General features: G+C 45.5%; 5 protein-coding genes and 1 long non-coding RNA gene across 6 annotated transcripts; 3 read left to right on the forward strand and 3 right to left on the reverse strand.

The window, feature by feature from the left end:
- Window positions 1-4,998: 4,998 nt before the first annotated feature.
- Window positions 4,999-8,200, reverse strand: LOC148453362 (uncharacterized). Its single transcript, XR_015874939.1, has 3 exons — window positions 8,179-8,200; window positions 6,033-6,215; window positions 4,999-5,086 (listed from the first exon to the last, which is right to left on the reverse strand). It is a non-coding gene; the product is annotated as an uncharacterized LOC148453362 (long non-coding RNA).
- Window positions 8,201-11,778: 3,578 nt separating this feature from the next.
- LOC148453363 (histone H2A type 1) lies at window positions 11,779-12,257 on the reverse strand. The gene has a single exon (XM_088462184.1). The coding sequence runs from the start codon at window positions 12,241-12,243 to the stop codon at window positions 11,851-11,853; it is 393 nt and encodes a 130-aa protein (XP_088318310.1). The 5' UTR covers window positions 12,244-12,257; the 3' UTR covers window positions 11,779-11,850.
- A 232-nt stretch (window positions 12,258-12,489) lies between these two features.
- LOC148453364 (histone H2B 1.1-like) lies at window positions 12,490-12,906 on the forward strand. Its single transcript, XM_088462200.1, has one exon. The coding sequence runs from the start codon at window positions 12,511-12,513 to the stop codon at window positions 12,889-12,891; it is 381 nt and encodes a 126-aa protein (XP_088318326.1). The 5' UTR covers window positions 12,490-12,510; the 3' UTR covers window positions 12,892-12,906.
- Window positions 12,907-15,379: 2,473 nt separating this feature from the next.
- Window positions 15,380-15,839, forward strand: LOC148453365 (histone H3). The gene has a single exon (XM_088462193.1). The coding sequence runs from the start codon at window positions 15,394-15,396 to the stop codon at window positions 15,802-15,804; it is 411 nt and encodes a 136-aa protein (XP_088318319.1). The 5' UTR covers window positions 15,380-15,393; the 3' UTR covers window positions 15,805-15,839.
- Window positions 15,840-16,737: 898 nt separating this feature from the next.
- LOC148453366 (histone H1-like) lies at window positions 16,738-17,481 on the reverse strand. The gene has a single exon (XM_088462192.1). It carries the CDS (start codon window positions 17,464-17,466, stop codon window positions 16,795-16,797), a length of 672 nt encoding a protein of 223 aa, XP_088318318.1. The 5' UTR covers window positions 17,467-17,481; the 3' UTR covers window positions 16,738-16,794.
- Window positions 17,482-17,696: 215 nt separating this feature from the next.
- Window positions 17,697-20,016, forward strand: LOC148453367 (histone H4). The gene is made up of 2 exons (XM_088462160.1): window positions 17,697-17,786; window positions 19,107-20,016. The coding sequence occupies exon 2, from the start codon at window positions 19,134-19,136 to the stop codon at window positions 19,443-19,445; it is 312 nt and encodes a 103-aa protein (XP_088318286.1). The 5' UTR covers window positions 17,697-17,786; window positions 19,107-19,133; the 3' UTR covers window positions 19,446-20,016.
- Window positions 20,017-20,495: the final 479 nt, after the last annotated feature.

The following is a 20,495-nucleotide window of genomic DNA, read 5'->3' on the forward strand; positions in this document are numbered from 1 at the left end:
CGGCTACTGCGCACACAATTCACAAACACAGAAAATAATTTTTTTTTGGTTTGGACTGGAGTGTACTTTCGGGGGTTACAGCACCCTTTAACGGTCAAGCCAGCCGGACCTTTACTTATGACACAGGCGCACGCTTGGCACTACTTTGTTGATGCACGTGCGGCTACTGCGCACACAATTCACAAACACAGAAAATAATTTTTTTTTTGGTTTGGACTGGAGTGTACTTTGGGGGTTACAGCACCCTTTAACGGTCAAGCCAGCCGGCCCTTTACTTATGACACAGGCGCACGCTTGGCACTACTTTGTTGATGCACGTGCGGCTACTGCGCACACAATTCACAAACACAGAAAATAATTTTTTTTTGGTTTGGACTGGAGTGTACTTTCGGGGGTTACAGCACCCTTTAACGGTCAAGCCAGCCGGCCCTTTACTTATGACACAGGCGCACGCTTGGCACTACTTTGTTGATGCACGTGCGGCTACTGCGCACACAATTCACAAACACAGAAAATAATTTTTTTTTGGTTTGGACTGGAGTGTACTTTCGGGGGTTACAGCACCCTTTAACGGTCAAGCCAGCCGGCCCTTTACTTATGACACAGGCGCACGCTTGGCACTACTTTGTCGATGCACGTGCGGCTACTGCGCACACAATTCACAAACACAGAAAATAATTTTTTTTTTGGTTTGGACTGGAGTGTACTTTGGGGGTTACAGCACCCTTTAACGGTCAAGCCAGCCGGCCCTTTACTTATGACACAGGCGCACGCTTGGCACTACTTTGTTGATGCACGTGCGGCTACTGCGCACACAATTCACAAACACAGAAAATAATTTTTTTTTGGTTTGGACTGGAGTGTACTTTCGGGGGTTACAGCACCCTTTAACGGTCAAGCCAGCCGGCCCTTTACTTATGACACAGGCGCACGCTTGGCACTACTTTGTTGATGCACGTGCGGCTACTGCGCACACAATTCACAAACACAGAAAATAATTATTTTTTTGGTTTGGACTGGAGTGTACTTTCGGGGGTTACAGCACCCTTAACGGTCAAGCCAGCCGGCCCTTTACTTATGACACAGGCGCACGCTTGGCACTACTTTGTTGATGCACGTGCGGCTACTGCGCACACAATTCACAAACACAGAAAATATTTTTTTTTTTGGTTTGGACTGGAGTGTACTTTCGGGGGTTACAGCACCCTTAACGGTCAAGCCAGCCGGCCCTTTACTTATGACACAGGCGCACGCTTGGCACTACTTTGTTGATGCACGTGCGGCTACTGCGCACACAATTCACAAACACAGAAAATATATTATTTTTTTAGCACTTGGGGGGAGCACCCCTGATGGACAGAGCACCCCCTGGACAACACTACAGCACTCCTTTAGGACTGGGACACTGCACAGGACTTTGGAGTGGACACAGCCCCTATGGAGAACTGACTGCACAACACAGTCCAGCCAGCCCCTATGGACTTTGAAGTAGTGGACACAGCCCCTATTAACAACAGCAGCACAGCACAACACAGCCAGCCCCTATGGACTTTGAAGTAGTGGACAACAGCAGCACTACACTACACTACACTACACAGCCCTAACTCCCACCCTCCCTCTTCACTGTCCACAGCCGAGTGAGAAAATGGCGCCGACGCGGGTACCTTATATAGGATCCAAAACCCGCGAGACTCGGAAGGCGGGATGATGACGTTTTGCCTCGATTTCAGATCCGAGTCAGGCGGGAAAAGTCGAGCCTGACTCGGATCGGACTCGGATCGGGGGGGCTCGGGGGGGTTCGGATTTCAGAAATCCGAACCCGCTCACCCCTAATATATATATATATATATATATATATACACACATATATACACACACACACAATCTCATAGATCCCCTTAGCATAGTTTTTAATTGATTATGTGTGTATGTCTGTCTAAAAAGTTTGGTGACTGGTCTGATATATCTGTATGCAACAAGGTCGCTCATTTGCGCTGACATGCATGGACATGTCTGGACCTGCCACCAGTCGGGGTTTGCCAGAGGCCACCGCACTGCCATTGCAGTCATTTCAACAGTGTGTCCCGAGCAGTGTGCCTCGGACAGCAATTTTTTTTTCCTGACTCATATCTTCTACATCAATACTTTCAAAGTGCTCAGTGACCAAGGATTGTCAGTGGTCAATCAGCGGGCGGACTACACATTATATGCTGGGAGTGATTACACAATAACCGACCGTACTGCAGCCGGTCCTGAGCTGGAATCTGTAGCGGCTTCATTCACTCCTACAAGCCATTTATGACAGACCGCTATCATACGCGGCACAGATACCTGGTGACAGCACGGAGCATCTACCATTTACACTGGAGCTCCAGAGCACTATCAAGGCTTGTGAGCAGGGCCTTCCTACCTATACATCTGTCTGTTATTACCCAGTTTTGTTCTATTAATGTTTACAATTGTAAAGCACAATGGAATATGCTGCGCTATACACTACCGTTCAAAAGTTTGGGGTCACTTAGAAATTTCTTATTTTTGAAAGAAAAGCTCTGTTTTTTTCAATGAAGATAACATTAAATTAATCAGAAATACACTCTATACATTGTTAGTGTGGTAAATGACTATGCTAGCTGCAAACGTCTCGTTTTTAAAGGAATATCTACATAGGTGTATAGAGGCCCATTTCCAACAACCATCACTCCAGTGTTCTAATGGTACATTGTGTTTGCTAAGCGTGTTAGAAGACTAATGGATGATTAGAAAACCCTTGTGTAATTATGTTAGCACAGCTGAAAACAGGTTTACTTGTTAGAGAAGCTATAAAACTGGCCTTCCTTTGAGCTAGTGGAATATCTGGAGCATCACATTTGTGGGTTCAATTATGCTGTCCAAATGAAAAAGAGAACTTTCATATGAAACTCGACAGTCTATTCTTGTTCTTAGAAATGAAGGCTATTCCATGCGCGAGGTTGCCAAGAAACTGAACATTTCCTACAACGGTGTGTACTCACACAGAAGAACATTTGTGAGACGCAGAACAAGTGAAAAGATGCTTGAAGAGTGCCTGACGCTATCTGTTATGCATGGTGGAGGTAATGTGATGGTCTGTGACTGCTTTGGTGCTGGTAAAGTGGGAGATTTGTTCAAGGTAAAAGGGATTTTGAATAAGGAAGGTTATCACTCCATTTTGCAACGCCATGCCATACCCTGTGGACAGCACTTGATTGGAGCCAATTTCCTCCTCCAACAGGACAATAACCCAAAGCACACCTCCAAATTATGCAAGAACTAATTTAGGGCAGAAGCAGGCAGCTGGCATTCTGTCTGTAATGGAGTGGCCAGCGCAGTCACCAGATCTCAACCCCATTGAGCTGTTGAGAGAGCAGCTTCAGTGTTCGCAAATAAGCATATTTTACCCGATATTGGGCACTGGGGACACAGATAGACTCTCATTGGCTGCTGCTGTGGAAAGCCATGCTGGGATCAAGTGTCTGATCCCAGCATCGGCACAGCATCTGTGCCCGGCACAGGGACAGTGTGTTTGTTCCCAGCGCCGTGTAAGCCACCGCAGCGGGTACCTGGTGAAGGGACCGCCTGGTCCCTTCCACCAGTGTCGGCAGTAAAGTGGCAACGGGAGAAGCTTGGCTCCGCGTGCAAGCTAAGCGGAGCTCGCTGCCCAGATGCTAAGAAGCGGTGGCGGTTGTTTGGCACTGGCCGCGAGCATTTCGGCTCGCGGTCCAGCAGCCAATAGGAGGTAGACGCGACGAGCCAATCGTGGCTCGATGCGTCAGCCACACCCACTCACGGCGTCTTGAATTAGACGCCGCTGAGCGGGAAACTTCAATCTGGCGGCGGAGGGGAGGAGTGAAGACCTCCCAAAGACAAGAGAAGAGCAGCGCGGCAACAGTTTTGGCGTTCGCGCAAGAGGCCAGAATACTGCGTGATCAAGGAGGAAGAAAGGAAGAGGCGGCTCCACTGGCCAGGACAGGGCCAGCGGCAGAAGAATGAAGCTGGGGACCTAAGAGGACTGCAGGGGTGGAAAGAAAAAGAGCTAACGAAGCTCCCTCCCCCCTCCGCAACCTCTTCCACCGTACGGGTAGGCGGCCTTGGGCCACCATTATTTAACCCTTCCCTATACCACCAGGGTTGTAGGCCTAATTGAAGGTTTGAGTGACCTGGCATTAAGCCCAGGTCACTAAAGGGCAAATAGGTGTGCCAATACTGGGGGCAATGCATAGGGGATAAACTACTGGGGGCAATGCATAGGGGGTTTACTACTGGGGGCAATGCATAGGGCGATTACTACTGGGGGTACTGCATAGGGGGATTACTACTGGGGGCAATGCATAGGGGGTTTACTACTGGGGGCAATGCATAGGGGGTTTACTACTGGGGGCAATGCATAGGGGGATTACTACTGGGGGCAATGCATAGGGGGATTACTACTGGGGGCAATGCATAGGGGGATTACTACTGGGGGCAATGCATAGGGGGATTACTACTGGGGGCAATGCATAGGGGGATTACTACTGGGGACAATGCATAGGGGGGGGACTACTAGGGGCAATGCATAGGGGGCATTAATGTGCGGCATAATGTTTAAGGCCGGGCATGGCTGTGTGGCATCATTTGTAAGGGCTATTACTGCATGGCACAATGTGTAAAGACCGGGCATTAGTGTGCGGCATAATGTTTAAAAACCGGGCATGGCTGTGTGGCAAAATGTGTGAAGACCGGGCACTGCTGTGTGGCATAATGTGTAAATGGCATTAATGTGCTGCATAATGTGTAAAGGCAGGGCATGGCTGTGTGGCATCATTTGTAAGGGGTTAGGGGAGGTCTGAGAGGCATATGGGGAGCTCTAAAGCATAAATTATGATGGGACCCAGAAATGGTCAGGTAGGACCCCATTTTTTTTTTTTTTAAGTGGAGGTCCCTGGGCCCCACATATATTGTCACTCACCGCGATCACTGCAACTTGACCGTATGGTACGCAAGAAGTGCCCATCAAGCCAATCCAACTTGTGGGAGGTGCTTCAGGAAGCGTGGGGTGACATTTCTTCAGATTACCTCAACAAATTAACAGCTAGAATGACAAAGGTCTGCAATGCTGTAATTGCTGTAAAAGGAGCATTCTCTGACGAAAGCAAAAAAGTTTGAAGGACAAAATTATTATTTCAAATAAAAATCATTATTTCTAACCTTTCCAATGTCTTGACTAGATGTTCATTTTGCAACTCATTTGATAAATAAAAGTCAGTTTTCATGTAAAACACGATATTGTCTGGGTGACCCCAAACTTTTGAACGGTAGTGTATAATAAATAAAAATAATAAATAAATAATTCCACTGATGATGGTAATATCACACAGGTCTAGAGCACATATCTTGATATTGGAACTGTGTTTATTTTAGAACCTATGACCTTTCCACATGATATCTATTTATCTAGACCAGCTATTGTAGATTATTAGGGTTAACTTTGTTAAAAAATGTATCCAACATAACATAGTTATCTTTTGTATGAGTCAGCTACTTCAGGTGTTTTATTTTATATTGTATTTTATATGTATGGTATGAAAGGAGTCTCCTATAGTATATGCTATATGGTTTTTCATGATAATAAATACTAGTTTGATCACACAGTGACAATTTTATGAGTATTAATTATAGGATTGCACAGCCAATAACTTCTATCATATACAAGTCTAGAATATAGTACAAAATTTTCTTCCTTGGCAGCTGCAACCAGTTAATTACCCGATCACAGACCACACTGTGAGCGCTAGGGTCAGCCAAAACTTTCCATCTTTTTTCCTATCCCAAGGACCTATAACAGAGACCTCCAGTTGCGCCAACTAAAAAGCAAGAATTAGGTGCACTGGTGTAGAAAATACAGTTCGGTCCTGAATGGCTATGGCATCATCCAATCAGGCGCTGGCTGTCATTTCAGTTACTGCATTGCAAACTGCTGCTCTCCAAGAGAGATCCCTGAGTACACCCTGTAATACAACTTTATATAATCTCCATACCTTACAGCCGACAGCCAGAAGCACGTGTAGAAGCAACATGCTTGTTACCATGCCAAGAGACACCATTTTGTTGTCTTTGCGGATGTGTGGCCAGAAGGCAAGAATGAGGACAAAGCCAGAGAGGCACATGGCCACAAGTAGGATAATCCAGCGGAAGATTTCAGAAGGGAATACACAGAGTACCTGAGAACAGAGCAGAGATGCTTCAAATCGTTATTCCTGTACAGGTTCTTGATACAGTCCTGGCTACTCTTTAATAATTAAAAGGTGTTTTACACCATAGGACCTGCTGTACGGATGTGATTTAATGCTGTGGTGACTGCTAGTTATAATGTTTCTGTGGCTCTGAATGGGCTAAACCATCACAAATAATGGTAAACAGTGTCCTGATTTTCTAGTAAATAGGAGAGGACTCCCAATTGTATTGTGACACTGATCCCCAGCAACTCTCCCCACTACATGACAGAACTGGGCCGGTGTCACACAAATGATGGGAACCCTAATGGAAAGAACTGATCTGGGGAAATAATAAATTGTATGTACTCCTACCTCTCCACAAAGGTGTAAAATATTATCATCCCTCAATTACCAGCAGCCCTAACCAGGGTACAGATCTTTAATAGTGTCTGAAGTGTTGCTAAAATACACTACAGGGGGAATGGGGTTCAAATATTAAACACTACATATCAGGTTCTTTTACTGAATCATCAGTGACCCTGCTCCAGTTTATGAAGCAATCCTTCTACAGCATGTACAAAGCATGCGTTACCTAGGAGACTAAGGCCCTCATTCAGAGCCGGACGCTCTGAGCAGAGCGCTGGCTCTGAATGAGGGCCGTCCTCCATAAAAATGGAGCGTCCTCCTGGATGCTCGTATAGCTGTGGGTCACCACCCACAGCACATACGAGCGTGCAGGATGATGGTCGCGATGGTCTTGACCATCGCCAGTGTGACCATAAGCCTGTGGTCGGGGTTTTCGACCACAAGCCCTGGAGTGATTTTGGCTCTATCAGAGCCAAAATCACTCCCACTGACATCACTAGTGATGTCAGTGGGGCCGGCTTCTGACGGTAGGCGTTCCCTTGGGGACGCCTCCGTCTGGCAGGCACGCCCCCGGCACGCCCATCAAAGGGGGCGTGCTGTCAATCAACATCGACAGCACGCCCCCTTTGATCAGACACAACGAGCGAAGGACAGTACTTCGCTCGTCGCGTCTGGCGCATGCGCAGTGCACACCATCGACCCACTTGCGAGCTGACAGCCGCTTGCAAGTGGGTCTGAATGAGGCCCTAAGGCCCTGATTCAGAGCCGGACGCTCTGACCAGAGTGCTCGCTCTGAATCAGGGCCCACCTCCATTAAAATGGAGCGTCCTCCCGGACGCTCGTATAGCTGTGGGTCACCACCCACAGCATATACGAGCGTCCAACAAGATGGTCGCGATGGTATTGACCATCGCGACCATCGGACTTGCGAGTGAAACCCTGTGGTCGGGTTTCTCAACCGCAAGGCCAGGAGTGATTTTGGCTCTATCAGAGCCAAAATCACTCCCACTGACATCACTAGTGATGTCAGTGGGGCCGGCTTCAGACGGTAGGCGTTCCCATAGGAACACCTCCGTCTGGCAGGCACGCCCCCGGAACGCCCACCAAAGGGGGCGTGCTGTCAATCAACATCGACAGCACGCCCCCTTTGGTGCGAGACCCGGAGCGATGGAAAGTCCTTCGCTCGCCGGGTCTCGCGCATGCGCACGACGGAGCTCCCTCCGTCATGCTCATGCGCAGTGGGGACCATCGACCCACTTGCGAGCGTACTGCCGCTCGCGAGTGGGTCTGAATGATCCCCTAAGAGTCAAAAATCGTACTACTTCCACATTTTAAATATTCATGAAAGATGCAAAGGAGAGCAACACCAAACTGCTAAACTAGATCTGTTTTCTCTAATGGATGGAACAGACCCAATGATGGGCAGGTTTGGTCATTTATAAACATATATTAAGTTTTATTCTCTCATATCTTACAAAGGCTCCGATAAATATTTCCATGTCTTTGGGGGTCAGATTTCACATTAGCCAAAGCAGCCTGGATAACACAGCGTTCTATAGAAAAAAACTGTCATACACACACAGAACAGCTAAGCGATACTCACTGTGGATGGGATAAACGCAGACAATGGCCCTCATTCAGAGCCACTCGCTAGCGGCAGTACGCTCGTTCCGAGCGATGTTCGCACATCTGCGCATGCGTACGGATCGTTATACGCATGCGCGAACCAGTCAGTGCGGCCGAAATTCATGTGCTCGCAATATAGCGAATGCCTGCTATTTTGAGTGACAGAATGAGGCGTATGTGGGTGGTAACAGGGGAAGGTGCTAGAAAATGGGGAGTGGAGATCCGAACGCAGGCGTGCTTAAAGGTCAAAACGGGCGTTTTATGGGTGTGCATAATTAATACAGCAGCGTCATTGACCGCGTCACTGGGTTATTTTATAGCCAGAACTGCTCGCAAGATTGTTGTAGCAAAAACCAACCACAAGAATAGCGAGCAGTTCATACGCTGGTCGATGTACTCGATTAATCTAATAAATAGCGGACATGACGTATGGTGCGAGCGGCCAGGGGGCGTTTTTAACAAATAAACGAGCGTATGTTTTGCTCGCTCGTTCAGACTTAGAGGTGTGAACAGACTGCAATTTGCGAACGGATCATTTGAATAGCCACCCCTTGTTTTTGAACGAACGACCGCAAATAGCGAACGGCTCTGAATCAGGCCCAAAGAGTACCCATAGACGCACACGGTCTCCATGAAGCTGTAGGTCCCGCCAGACTGGCTCACCCCTTTCTTCCACTGTAGAAATCCCCAGAGACCTAAAGGCACCAGCCAGGCATAACTGTATATGGCAATACCAGCAACCGTTACTGTCAGAGCAGAAAATACATTCACCAAAGATATCATCCTCAACACAGCGGACAGCCACAGACAAGCGCTAATTGTAGAGGAACAAAAAGCTTTCACTGACCAATAGAACACAGGCCTAGTTTCACAATGCAGTGCAAACAAGGAGACTAGCCTAGATGAGTGAAGAGAACAGACGGGGAGAGACAGGAGAAGACTGTGGGACAGAGGGCCTGATTCAGAGCCGGACGCTATTTGCGCTCGCTTGTCCAGAAAAAGGGGCTGGCTATTTAAATTGACCATTCGCTCTTTGCGGTCTGTTGACGCCTCTATGTCTGAACAAGCGAACAAAACATGCAGACTTTTTTTTGTAAAAAATGCCCCGGGCCGCTCGCATCATACGTCATCTCCGCTATTTATTAGATTAATCGAGTACATCGAAAGGAGAATGAACTGCTTGCTATTCTTGTGGTAGCATTTTCCTACCGCAATCATGCGAGCAGTTCTGGCTAAAAGACACCCAACTGACGTGGTTGATGACGCTGCTTTGTTAATTATGCACTCCCATTAAATGCCCGTTTTGACCGTTTGGCACGCCTGCGTTCGGATCTCCACACCCCGTTTTCAAGCACCTTCCCCTGTTACCACCCACAAACGCCTCACTCTGTCACTCAAATTAGTAGGCATTCGCTATATTGCGAGCACACGATTTCCGACCGCACTGACTGGTTGGCGCATTGATTAGAAGTCTCAAATTTGTGGTCCAAGGCTATTTAACCCTTGCAGCATGACAGCTACTTATTCAAAATTGTATAATTTGGTGCCTGTGCCCACTTTGCCAGCTTGTTTTATGCCCAAAACCTTGTAGGGCCAGTCAAGATACAATTGGGTCATATGTAAGTGACTTTTCTCTGTTGGTTGGAAGTGTCAAATTTGTGGTCCAAGGCTATTTTACCCTTTCAACAATACAGGTATTTATTCAAAATTTGAAAATGTGGTGCCTGTGCTCAGTTTGCCAGCCTTTTTCATGCCCAAAACCTTGTTGCGCCAGGCAAAATACAATTGGGTCTTTTATAAGTGACTGCTCTCTGTTGGTTGCAAATGTCAAATTTGTTGCCCAAGGCTATTTAATACTTGCAACACTACAGATACTTATTCAAATCAATACAATCTGTATCTGTGCCCACTTTGCCAGCCTATTTCATGCCCAAAACCCTGTTGGGCCAGGCAAAATACAAATGAATCATATGTAAGTGACATATTTCTGTTGCTTAGAAGTGTCATATTTGTGGCCCAAGTTTTTTTCACCCTTGCAACACTAGAGCTACTTATTCAAAATGATATAAATTGGTACCTATGCCCACTTTTCCAGCCTATTTCATGCACAAAACCTTGTTGGGCCAGGCAAAATAAAAGTGGGTCATATGTAAGTGACACACCACTGTTGTTTGGAATTGTCAAATTTGTGGCCCAAGGCTATTTAACCCTTGCAGTTCTACAGCTCCTTATTCAAAATGGTTTGGTGCCTTTTCCCACTTTGCCAGCCTATTTCATGGCCTAAACCTTTTTGGGCCAGGCAAAATACAAGTGCATCAAATGTGACACCCACTGTTGGTTGGAATTGTCAAATTGTGGCCCAAGGCTATTTGATACTTGCAACACTTTATTCAAATGGTATAATTTGGTGCCTGTACCCGCTTTGCCAGCCTATTTCATGCCCAAAATACTTGTTGGGCCACAAAAAATACAAGTGAATCAGTAGGTGACCATTGTCTGTTATTTGGTAGTGTCAAATTTGTCATTCAAGGCTATTTAACGCTTGCAACACTACAGCTGACTTATTCAAAATTGTATAATTTGGTGCCTCTGCCCACTTTGCCAGCCTATTTCATACCCAAAACCTTGTTGGGCCAGGCAAAAAACAAGTGGGTCATATCTAAGTGACCCCACCTCTGTTGGTTAGAAGTCTCAAATTTGTGGTCCACGGCTATTTAACCCTTGCAGCACGACAGCTGACTTATTCAAAATGGTATAATTTGGTGCCTCTGCCCACTTTGCCAGCCTATTTCATGCACAAAACCTTGTTAGGTCAGGCAAAATACAAGTGGGTGATGTCTATGTGACTCCAGTCCTTAGGTTGGAAGGGTCAAATTTGTGGTCCACGGCTATTTAACCCTTGCACCACTACAGCTACTTGTTCAAACGGTATAATTTGGTGCCTATGCCAACTTTGTCAGCCTATGATTTGTCTATATTACAATTGTTTATTATTAAATAAATAATGTAGTATTCAATGTGCATAAATAAACACCATGTGGACCTCACAAATTATAAATGCTTGTCTTTAAAATGTCATTTGTGACGTCAGCAACACCCCAATGGTATTGCCCTTACTTGATTTTAACTTGCAGTAAATCCCATCACTTTATTTTCACTGATTACACCAAAATTCTTCCTTGTTAGGTAAAATCCTTCCCACTTCAATGGAAGAAACGAAAAATGGAAAACAGTGCAATTCAGTTTATAATCGCAATTCTAGTCACATATCTGAACGTGCATATACAATTTTATATATTCTTACAGTAAATATAATCCCCACTCCGCTTGCCAGAAATAAGAGCAATTGCAAATTCTTGTATGGCCATAAGAAGTGATAGCAGTAAGTCTTTAATGGAATTTAAAGCTTGTAAATGTGCGTAGACTAAAGTGGAACCAACCCTTCACAGCTGCTGTTCCTGATCTGGATGGAATGTTGGGGATGTTCTAATACAAAGCGCTGCTTACCAGCCAGATAACGCTACAGTAAAAACCTAAACAAAAAATAGCCGTGTTCTCAGCTCTCCTGGGAAGACGTGGGTGGCTCTGAAAAGAGCCTTTGTGGTGTTACAGGGACATGGGTTCTGTGGTGGAAGTTACCAGCATCACATTACTTGCTCTTGGCTGACTTGTGACTCTCCGTTTTCTTGGGCAGCAGCACGGCCTGGATGTTGGGCAGGACTCCCCCCTGGGCGATGGTCACTCCACCCAGCAATTTATTCAGTTCCTCATCATTGCGCACGGCGAGCTGGAGGTGGCGGGGGATGATGCGGGTCTTCTTGTTGTCGCGGGCAGCGTTACCTGCAAGCTCTAGAATCTCAGCCGTCAAGTACTCTAGTACAGCGGCCAAATACACTGGGGCTCCGGCACCAACACGCTCCGCATAATTTCCCTTCCTCAGGAGGCGGTGAACGCGGCCAACAGGAAACTGGAGACCGGCCCGAGATGAACGAGTCTTGGCCTTAGCCCGGGTCTTGCCGCCTTGTTTACCTCTTCCAGACATGTTCTATGTAACGGAGAAACAGCTCCCTTAAAGACAGCGCCCTCCTCCTCATATATATATTGTCTGCGGGATCCCCTGTTTGCTCTGTGATTGGTCCAATGCAACAGTCACCAATGCAGCTCAAGTTCTTGTACTAGCCAATGAAAGCTGTGCTATGGATGACCACTAATGAATAAAGCTTAATTTGCATAGCCTGCCTATAAATAGAGCTGATCTTGGTTTGGTCAGAATGATTTTCTGCAGAGGGAGTCATTGTCTGTGTTGATAATGCCTGAACCAGCCAAGACTGCATCGGCCCCCAAGAAAGGCTCCAAGAAAGCGGTGACTAAGACCCAGAAGAAAGATGGGAAGAAGCGTAGGAAGACCAGGAAGGAGAGTTACGCCATTTACGTCTACAAGGTGCTGAAGCAGGTGCATCCTGATACTGGCATCTCCTCCAAAGCTATGGGCATCATGAACTCCTTTGTGAATGATATCTTTGAGCGCATTGCAGGGGAAGCTTCACGCCTGGCTCATTACAACAAGCGCTCCACCATCACTTCCCGGGAGATCCAGACCGCTGTACGCCTGCTGCTGCCGGGAGAGCTGGCCAAGCACGCCGTGTCCGAGGGCACCAAGGCCGTCACCAAGTACACCAGCGCCAAGTGATCTCCTCTTCTGTCCCACATGAACACAAAGGCTCTTTTAAGAGCCACCCACCTCCTCTCTAATCGAGCTGTAACTATTACCTTTCACGGAACTGAGTTACAGAAACCTAGGCTGTATTTCACTCCTGTCTTACGTAGTTTATGTCTGTTTTATTTGTTGGAGTTATAACTTGTTCCCAATACAGATTCCACCGGTCATCGTGAGCTTTTTCACTACTTACTAGAGCCGGACATCTATTAGGTTCCTTTCTGTGTTGCCATTTTATTAAATCCAAGTCTAACCTTGCGGTAAGTGGATATTGTATCCAAAACGAGGACCTTGTATTAAATACGTCCTAAGATGTTCTGTACGTCATTAAAAAGATGGTCTTATCAATTTCAACTTCACGTGGAGTATTACACCTGTCAAACATGTCAGTACACTTATTAATTAGCAGTCATTTATAAGTGATATGTTACCAGGAAAGGCCTCTAGGTTCTGGATGATGATGCTCTTAGATACATTACACACAAGTTTTAAAAATAAATAAAATAAATAAATAAATGGCTTTACACTCTGGCGTTATAATAATTCCTCAATCGCGATGTCTGCAGCTGAATGCTTTGACAACCAGGATCCACACACTACTATCCGTAATGACCATCTGATTATTGTAGTAGAGATGGATGGGTTGCCATGAAAAGGACATGAGTATGTAGTGTGGGGTCCCCTTGTTTTTGTGTAAACATGTAAAATGAGCCTCTGATTTTTACCTGTAAAATACTCTTCCCACAGTTTGAGGTGTTGTGCACATGATTTAGTTCAAATTATTGAAATTTAAGTGTTTCTTTATTGCTCAATTTCAATATATTCTTTAACATTATTACACACAATAATCCAATTGACTGTGAGAAACCTAAGGAAAGTACCATCAGCATTCTTCACAGAAAGAGGGGTTTCTAAGAGGGTTTCACCTTAATCCTTTCTATCTGATGACGCTCACTACCTGTCATTAGTGGTTACTGGTTTGCTCATCAGTCTTGTGAAGCTGGCATTAACCCTTGCACAAAATTTTATTTCTTTGTGCGGCATGTTTATATTGTGTTAAGAAGATTATTATTTTTGCTTATTCCATTTATCTCATATCATACAGTGTATGCATTTGACTCCATTTATTTTATAGCATTGAGATAAATGTGTGTGGGGAAATAGAGGAACGCAACTGTCAATAAAACCCCATATAATTTTATTGATAGCCTGGTGTCATAAATATAAAATATATTACATGCGGCCCTCGACAGTTTACTAAAGTGTGATTACCTTCCATCCCCCAATAATAATTGTCAACCCATGCTCAATGCCCTCCAGTGATGGCAGCACATGCACATGGGGTCCCATTGGGAAGCCAGAGTCCCCTAAATATACCACCTATCAGTATTTAATTAGTAATAACCAATTACTATCTGCACCAATATGGAATATTATTTTTTTAAATCCCCCCCTTATTACTAATATATCTCAATAATAACTACGTAATTGCATGTTCATAAATCGTGAGAGTAGAAAAAGAACAAGCAAAATATAAATACAATAACTGAATGTGCAGAAGGAAAATACAAATCTGGAATGAATATAGAACAATAAAAGTGTCTGTTTTATATACTGTACCTTTAGTATAGCTTGTGTTTTATTTCAACTGAGTACAGTACATTGTGAGCCCCTATATACTATACAGATGTAGCCCTGTATTTTTTCATGTAGTTTCTCTGAGGTTTAGGTTGTGGTCTAAGGTAAAGATTGTATCCACTAATGTTTCATAGAATAGAAACAATTGTAAAATAATATTTACTGTTTCTCTTTAGTATCATATTTTGTTTCCAATGCATGCAGACCTACTGATTATACTCAGATCTCATATTACTCACAATATGACAAATGATGCATTCCATATAAATGTATTCTTAATGATTTTTCAATCAAATGGTTGTTTTATTGTGAATTTTGCACCATTTGCTGATATATTGATCTATGCTGTTTTTACTGCTGTGATTATATACTTGAAGTAGTGAGCGTAGCTTGAAGGAATCATTTTGTTTAAACACAAAACTTTCCCGCCCATGGCAGCTATTCAGCGTTGTGATTACTGTCTGTCTTTAGACCCCCGACACGAGTCCTATAGTGTAGTGATGCAATATCACCGTCCGTATGTAGGGGGTCGCTCATTGATTCTTCTCGCTGGTAAACAAGGACATAATTTCCGATTAAATTACATCGACTGAACTTTGAACTAAACAATTTATTGCAACTCGTGTATTCCCGCACTGGCATGTTATATTATATACTTTACATACCTAATAACGGAGGAAACGAAAAATCTTGAAAGTTAGAACGACTTTGCCTCAGCCAATCAGAATGATGGGCGTCTTTAATTCATCAAATCACAACGCAGCACTGTGGATAAATAGAGTTGTTTTCGACTATTCTTTATTTATTCTTCTTCCTACATTACTAGTGTATAGTACGATGGCCAGGACCAAGCAGACCGCCCGCAAATCTACTGGAGGGAAAGCTCCCCGCAAGCAGCTGGCAACCAAGGCAGCTCGGAAGAGCGCCCCAGCTACTGGCGGCGTGAAGAAGCCTCACCGCTACCGACCCGGAACTGTTGCGCTCCGAGAGATCCGACGCTACCAGAAATCCACCGAACTGCTGATCCGCAAGTTGCCCTTCCAGCGCCTGGTGAGAGAGATCGCCCAGGACTTTAAGACCGACCTGCGTTTCCAGAGCTCTGCCGTTATGGCCCTGCAAGAGGCCAGCGAGGCTTATCTGGTCGGGCTCTTCGAGGACACCAACCTGTGTGCCATTCACGCCAAGAGGGTGACCATCATGCCCAAAGACATCCAGCTGGCCCGCAGGATCCGAGGCGAGAGGGCATAGACTATACTCGGCACTACTGCATACACGCAGCACAAAGGCTCTTTTCAGAGCCACCAAATCTTTCTAAACGAGCTGAAGCATCAACTATATATTTCTAGAATTGGAAGAATGCTGATAAAGCCTCAACTCCGCTTCCTCCCTAGGTGGAGTCCACATGAATACCGGTAGTATCCTTAATTAGCCTCACATCGCGTATTCTGTAGTGCCCCGCACCTTCCCGCTGCATTGGTCAAAGGCAGAAGTCTCCTATTTACATGTAGCCGTTTCAATTGAAGTTGCATCCTTTCAAGTGTAGATTAGAACGTGGTTTCCCTGTACATTTCACCAAGCTGCACTCCTATCCTTTACAGAACCAACCCCCACGTTCTAGACCCAGAGCTATGGAAGAACTCCCCCTTTGTGATTGCGGCATAAGGGCACTGCACTATGCCGCAAGTGCAGTGCCAGTAGCAGGAGAGATGGAAGCGCACAATGGCTCTTCCATCTCTCCCGCTAAATCGGCCATGAATCCGCTCTTTAGGGACAGGGTGGGTGGCTCTGGAAAGAGCCTTTGTGGTATGGTGGAAACAAAGATCTAGCAGTAACATCACTATAGTCGTCTTAGGCAGTAGTATGGCCTCCCTGCGCGATGTTCAGCCCACCGAGCAATTTGTTTAGCCGGAAGAAGCTGTGAATGATGAAGGGGGGGAGGGGGATTATTATGTCGTACAAAAAAAAAAAAACACGAATTACTCAGCCATACCATGAGTTTTACTAGATTAAAGCTATTAAATTATTAACAACCCGCCCCCACACCCCAAGATTGAGACATTGAATGGTGATGTGTAAGCCCAGGAGGCTTTACATGGTTAACCACTAAATACAGTACAAGCGAATCACAAAGCAGCCCCTAGAGAACACGCCGTGCGTTTACAGCTCTGCCGAGAGAGGGTGGGTGGCTCTGAAAAGAGCCTTTGGTGTGATAAGGAAGAGGCTGCGGTTGTTTGTCCATTACTTCTTTGCCGCTGCTTTCTTGGGCTTAGCCAACTTCTTGGCCGGACTCTTGGCAGTTTTGGGCTTAGCTGCCTTCTTGGCCGGACTCTTGGCAGCTTTGGGCTTCGCTGCCTTCTTGGCCGGACTCTTGGCCGCCTTTTTAGGCTTCTCGGCTTTAGGCTTCTTTGGGCTTTTGGCAGCAGCCGCCTTTGATTGTCTCTTTACTTTCTTCGGGCTCTTAGCAGCACTCGGAGCTTTCTTGGGCTTCTTCGGGGATTTGGCAACTTTCTTTGCCGCAGGCTTCTTGGGCTTCAGAGACTTCTGAGCAGCCTTCTTGCTTTCCACTGGCTTCTTACTGAGCTTGAAGGAGCCTGAAGCGCCGGTGCCTTTCACCTGAGTGAGGGTTCCTTTGGTCACCAGGCCTTTCACCCCCAGTTTAATGCGGCTGTTTTTCTTCTCCACATCGTAGCCTCCCGCAGCCAGAGCCTTCTTTAAGGCGGCAAGCGAAACCCCACTGCGCTCTTTAGAGGCGGCCACGACTTTCACGATCAGCTCGGAGACGCTGGGGCCAGAAGACTTGGGACTTTTCTTGGCTCCTCCCGCAGCTTTCTTCGTTTGTCTTTTCTTTTTGGCTGCGCCCTCTGATGGAGCAGGGACGGCGGCGGCTGGTGCAGTTTCTGCCATGTTCATGTACAATTCAGCGTAACACGTTGAAATAATAATGTAGTACACATATCTGCCGAAGTCTTTTATATACAGTGCCGGCTATGCCGTGATTGGCTGCTCACCGTGGTGCCTTCTGTGTTCCCATTGGCGGAATATGTAGCCGTGTAAATTATTTCCTTGTATGAATGAAAGGGACAACCAGCTCTCAGCGTGTGTTTCCCTAGCGCAGAAAAAGAGTATTTTATACGGCATTAGAAGGGCAGCGAGCTGGCTCTTTGCTCCACACTCCTACTCTAAGGCCTCATCTTACCCTTTATGGCAATTGTTCGCTTAGGCGCGACGAGGTAAGACAGATATAGCCACTGGCAGCTCATCCACACCAGTCTGCATGTGCCCTGCATGTTATAAATGTCTCCTTTCATGCGAGGCTAATATGTAGTATCGGATCATTTTGTCTCCTCCTGGTACTGGAGATAGTTAAGGGGCTCTGCGGCACAATCTGTATAGAGCCGGGTGGATATTGAGACACATAAAGGCAACGTGTGGGCTTTTGTACACTCAGATGGATAACACAGACAGGCTGCCTCACAAGGTATTTGTACTCTTGTCTAGAAACTCTAGTTACTATGACATGGTAAGGATACATAACAGACTAAGCTACATATTAATCCTGCCTGGGATTCTGCCGGCAGCGTAGAATGTGTGTGACACTTCTAAATATTCTTCTATTCATCCAAATCTCTTCTGTATATTTATCAAGATAAATGTTTCAGTAATATGGCTATGGTAAGCTAGCCCTATTACTTTGAAACTATTACAGAACAAACCTCAGTCACCTGCTAAGAAGTGTTAGGTTACCTTGGGTTAGAAGCAAAGATCTTGCTGGAATGCCAATAACAGTGGAAAAGGAACTCAGCAGTAAATGTTAGGAGGAGCCCACCACAGGACCGCGGTGCCAGACAATTGTAACATAAAGCTGTTATTGTCAGCCTGGCAGTTGCTTACTAGAAGTAAGGGTAGCCTACCCACATACACCCCCTCAATTCTACACAATGAAAGTCCCCAGGCAGCCTGTAATGTGCGCCTTGTCCAATTTGTAATACAGAACCTATTTCAGTTAAGAGAGTAAACAGATGGATGTGTAGAAAGTGTCTGTGTTTTGAGGGCAGAGAGAAATAAAAAAAAAGGGGGGTACCAATACAGGGAGATGAGAGGAATAGAGGGTAGAATAAGAGAAACTGAAGGAATTGTGGAAAGAATAGATGGAGAAAAGGGATGACAAAAGTGGGAGACTATTTAAAAAAGTACAAGAGAAATGAGGAAAAGGGAGAAACGGGAAAGAATGGGGGACAAGAAGTAATAGGGGGACAGTAATGTTAAATATCACCTATAATATGGACACATATCTCATTAGACACATACACAGTCTCAGTTCAGTCTGTATAGAGGATGAGTTCTTGTATAAATTTAAATTCTAATAATTGCACTGGGAGAAGTCGTCCCAAAACTGATATTGTCCCTGTATTAGTTGTGTCACAAGGAGCAGGATGTGACGCACAGGAGGACTCCTCCCTCATAGCGTAGAAGTTTCCTACTAGGTCCGCTTACACTGTATAAGAGGAGGACTTTCTACATCGCAACTATATTACTCTTCTTGTTTCCAGTGGAATCAGTGGAAAAGTAGAAGCAGCATGTCTGGCAGAGGCAAAGGTGGAAAGGGGCTCGGAAAAGGAGGCGCTAAGCGGCACAGGAAGGTGCTTCGGGATAACATCCAGGGAATCACTAAGCCCGCCATCCGTCGTCTGGCCCGGAGAGGGGGTGTGAAGCGCATCTCCGGTCTCATTTATGAAGAGACGCGTGGGGTGTTGAAGGTCTTTTTGGAGAACGTTATCCGAGACGCCGTCACCTACACCGAGCACGCCAAGAGGAAAACAGTCACCGCCATGGATGTGGTGTACGCTCTGAAACGCCAGGGCCGCACTCTCTATGGATTCGGGGGCTGAACACTGATGCACGCCTAATACTATCACTCACACAAAGGCCCTTTTCAGGGCCGCCCATCTCTTCTGTGAGCGCTATTCTGACGCACTAGTACCATTATGTATTTTGTCCTGGCAAACGGCAGACTCTTTACAAGGTGCTAATATTTCACTTTTTCCCTCGTATTGAGCTGCGTGTTTGCTGATTAGATTTACAGCGTTACAGGTTATTATTTCATAGCGATGCACATACCCATTATAAACTTGTTCTAGGTGTGTACATTCAAACACCGTTTTAGTGGTATCCCCATGTTAGAGAATGTAGTGAGTCCATAGTATACGATGGCACAAATCAGTGTGTTTGGCTGACTAGTTGTAAGATGATGGATACAATGTACACTTTTTAGAAGGGAAAAACTGAGAACATTCTAATTTGTGTTTGTAGGTAATCCCTATTCTCTTAAAAGCCATAACCCTTTTCTGCCTGGGAAGGATGAAATTGAAAAGAATAGCACATTGCATAAAATCACATCACCATTAAGATTCATATTAAGACTCCCTGCACTTTCAAATCATTTTGTCAATCAAAATTGGGCACTACACTGGTTAAATCAATAGATTATTGTCTTCTGTGGCTGTTGATTTGGAAAATATAAATGACATTGGTAAAGACATGATTGCAGGCTGCTGTAACTGAATGATCACGTAACATTGTAGCATTGTAGGCTTTCTTATCCACACAGACGCGATCCTGGAGCAGTGACTGCTGTTGGAGAAATAAATGAGACCGGGTGGGTGATGGGGCGCCCTGAGCTAGCTGCCGGTTATAACTCCTTACACTGTTTCTATGTTGGGAATTTGGGACATATCATGCTCCGATAGGTCTTACACTCCTCGTAATCTGCAGTAGACTGCTACAGTACTGTATCCCCCCAGCTGGTGCCAACTGATTTAATGCGGGTCATTTAATTTAATGGGGATCCTTTTGTATCAGATTCAACACTTCTTAATACCTAGAGTAAGTGCAATTAGCTTTCTTCCCAAAAAGAGGGGTTTCTAAGTGGGATGTGCCTT

The sequence above is a fragment of the Taudactylus pleione genome, unplaced genomic scaffold (assembly GCF_031769625.1).
Source record: "Taudactylus pleione unplaced genomic scaffold, aTauple2 ptg001161l, whole genome shotgun sequence".
In the NCBI taxonomy this organism is placed as follows: Eukaryota; Metazoa; Chordata; class Amphibia; order Anura; family Myobatrachidae; genus Taudactylus; species Taudactylus pleione.

Coding starts and splice junctions, on each gene's coding strand:
- LOC148453367 (XM_088462160.1), top strand. CDS start 19,134: ATGTCTGGCAGAGGCAAAGGTGGAAAGGGGCTCGGAAAAGGAGGCGCT.
- LOC148453363 (XM_088462184.1), bottom strand. CDS start 12,243: ATGTCTGGAAGAGGTAAACAAGGCGGCAAGACCCGGGCTAAGGCCAAG.
- LOC148453365 (XM_088462193.1), top strand. CDS start 15,394: ATGGCCAGGACCAAGCAGACCGCCCGCAAATCTACTGGAGGGAAAGCT.
- LOC148453366 (XM_088462192.1), bottom strand. CDS start 17,466: ATGAACATGGCAGAAACTGCACCAGCCGCCGCCGTCCCTGCTCCATCA.
- LOC148453364 (XM_088462200.1), top strand. CDS start 12,511: ATGCCTGAACCAGCCAAGACTGCATCGGCCCCCAAGAAAGGCTCCAAG.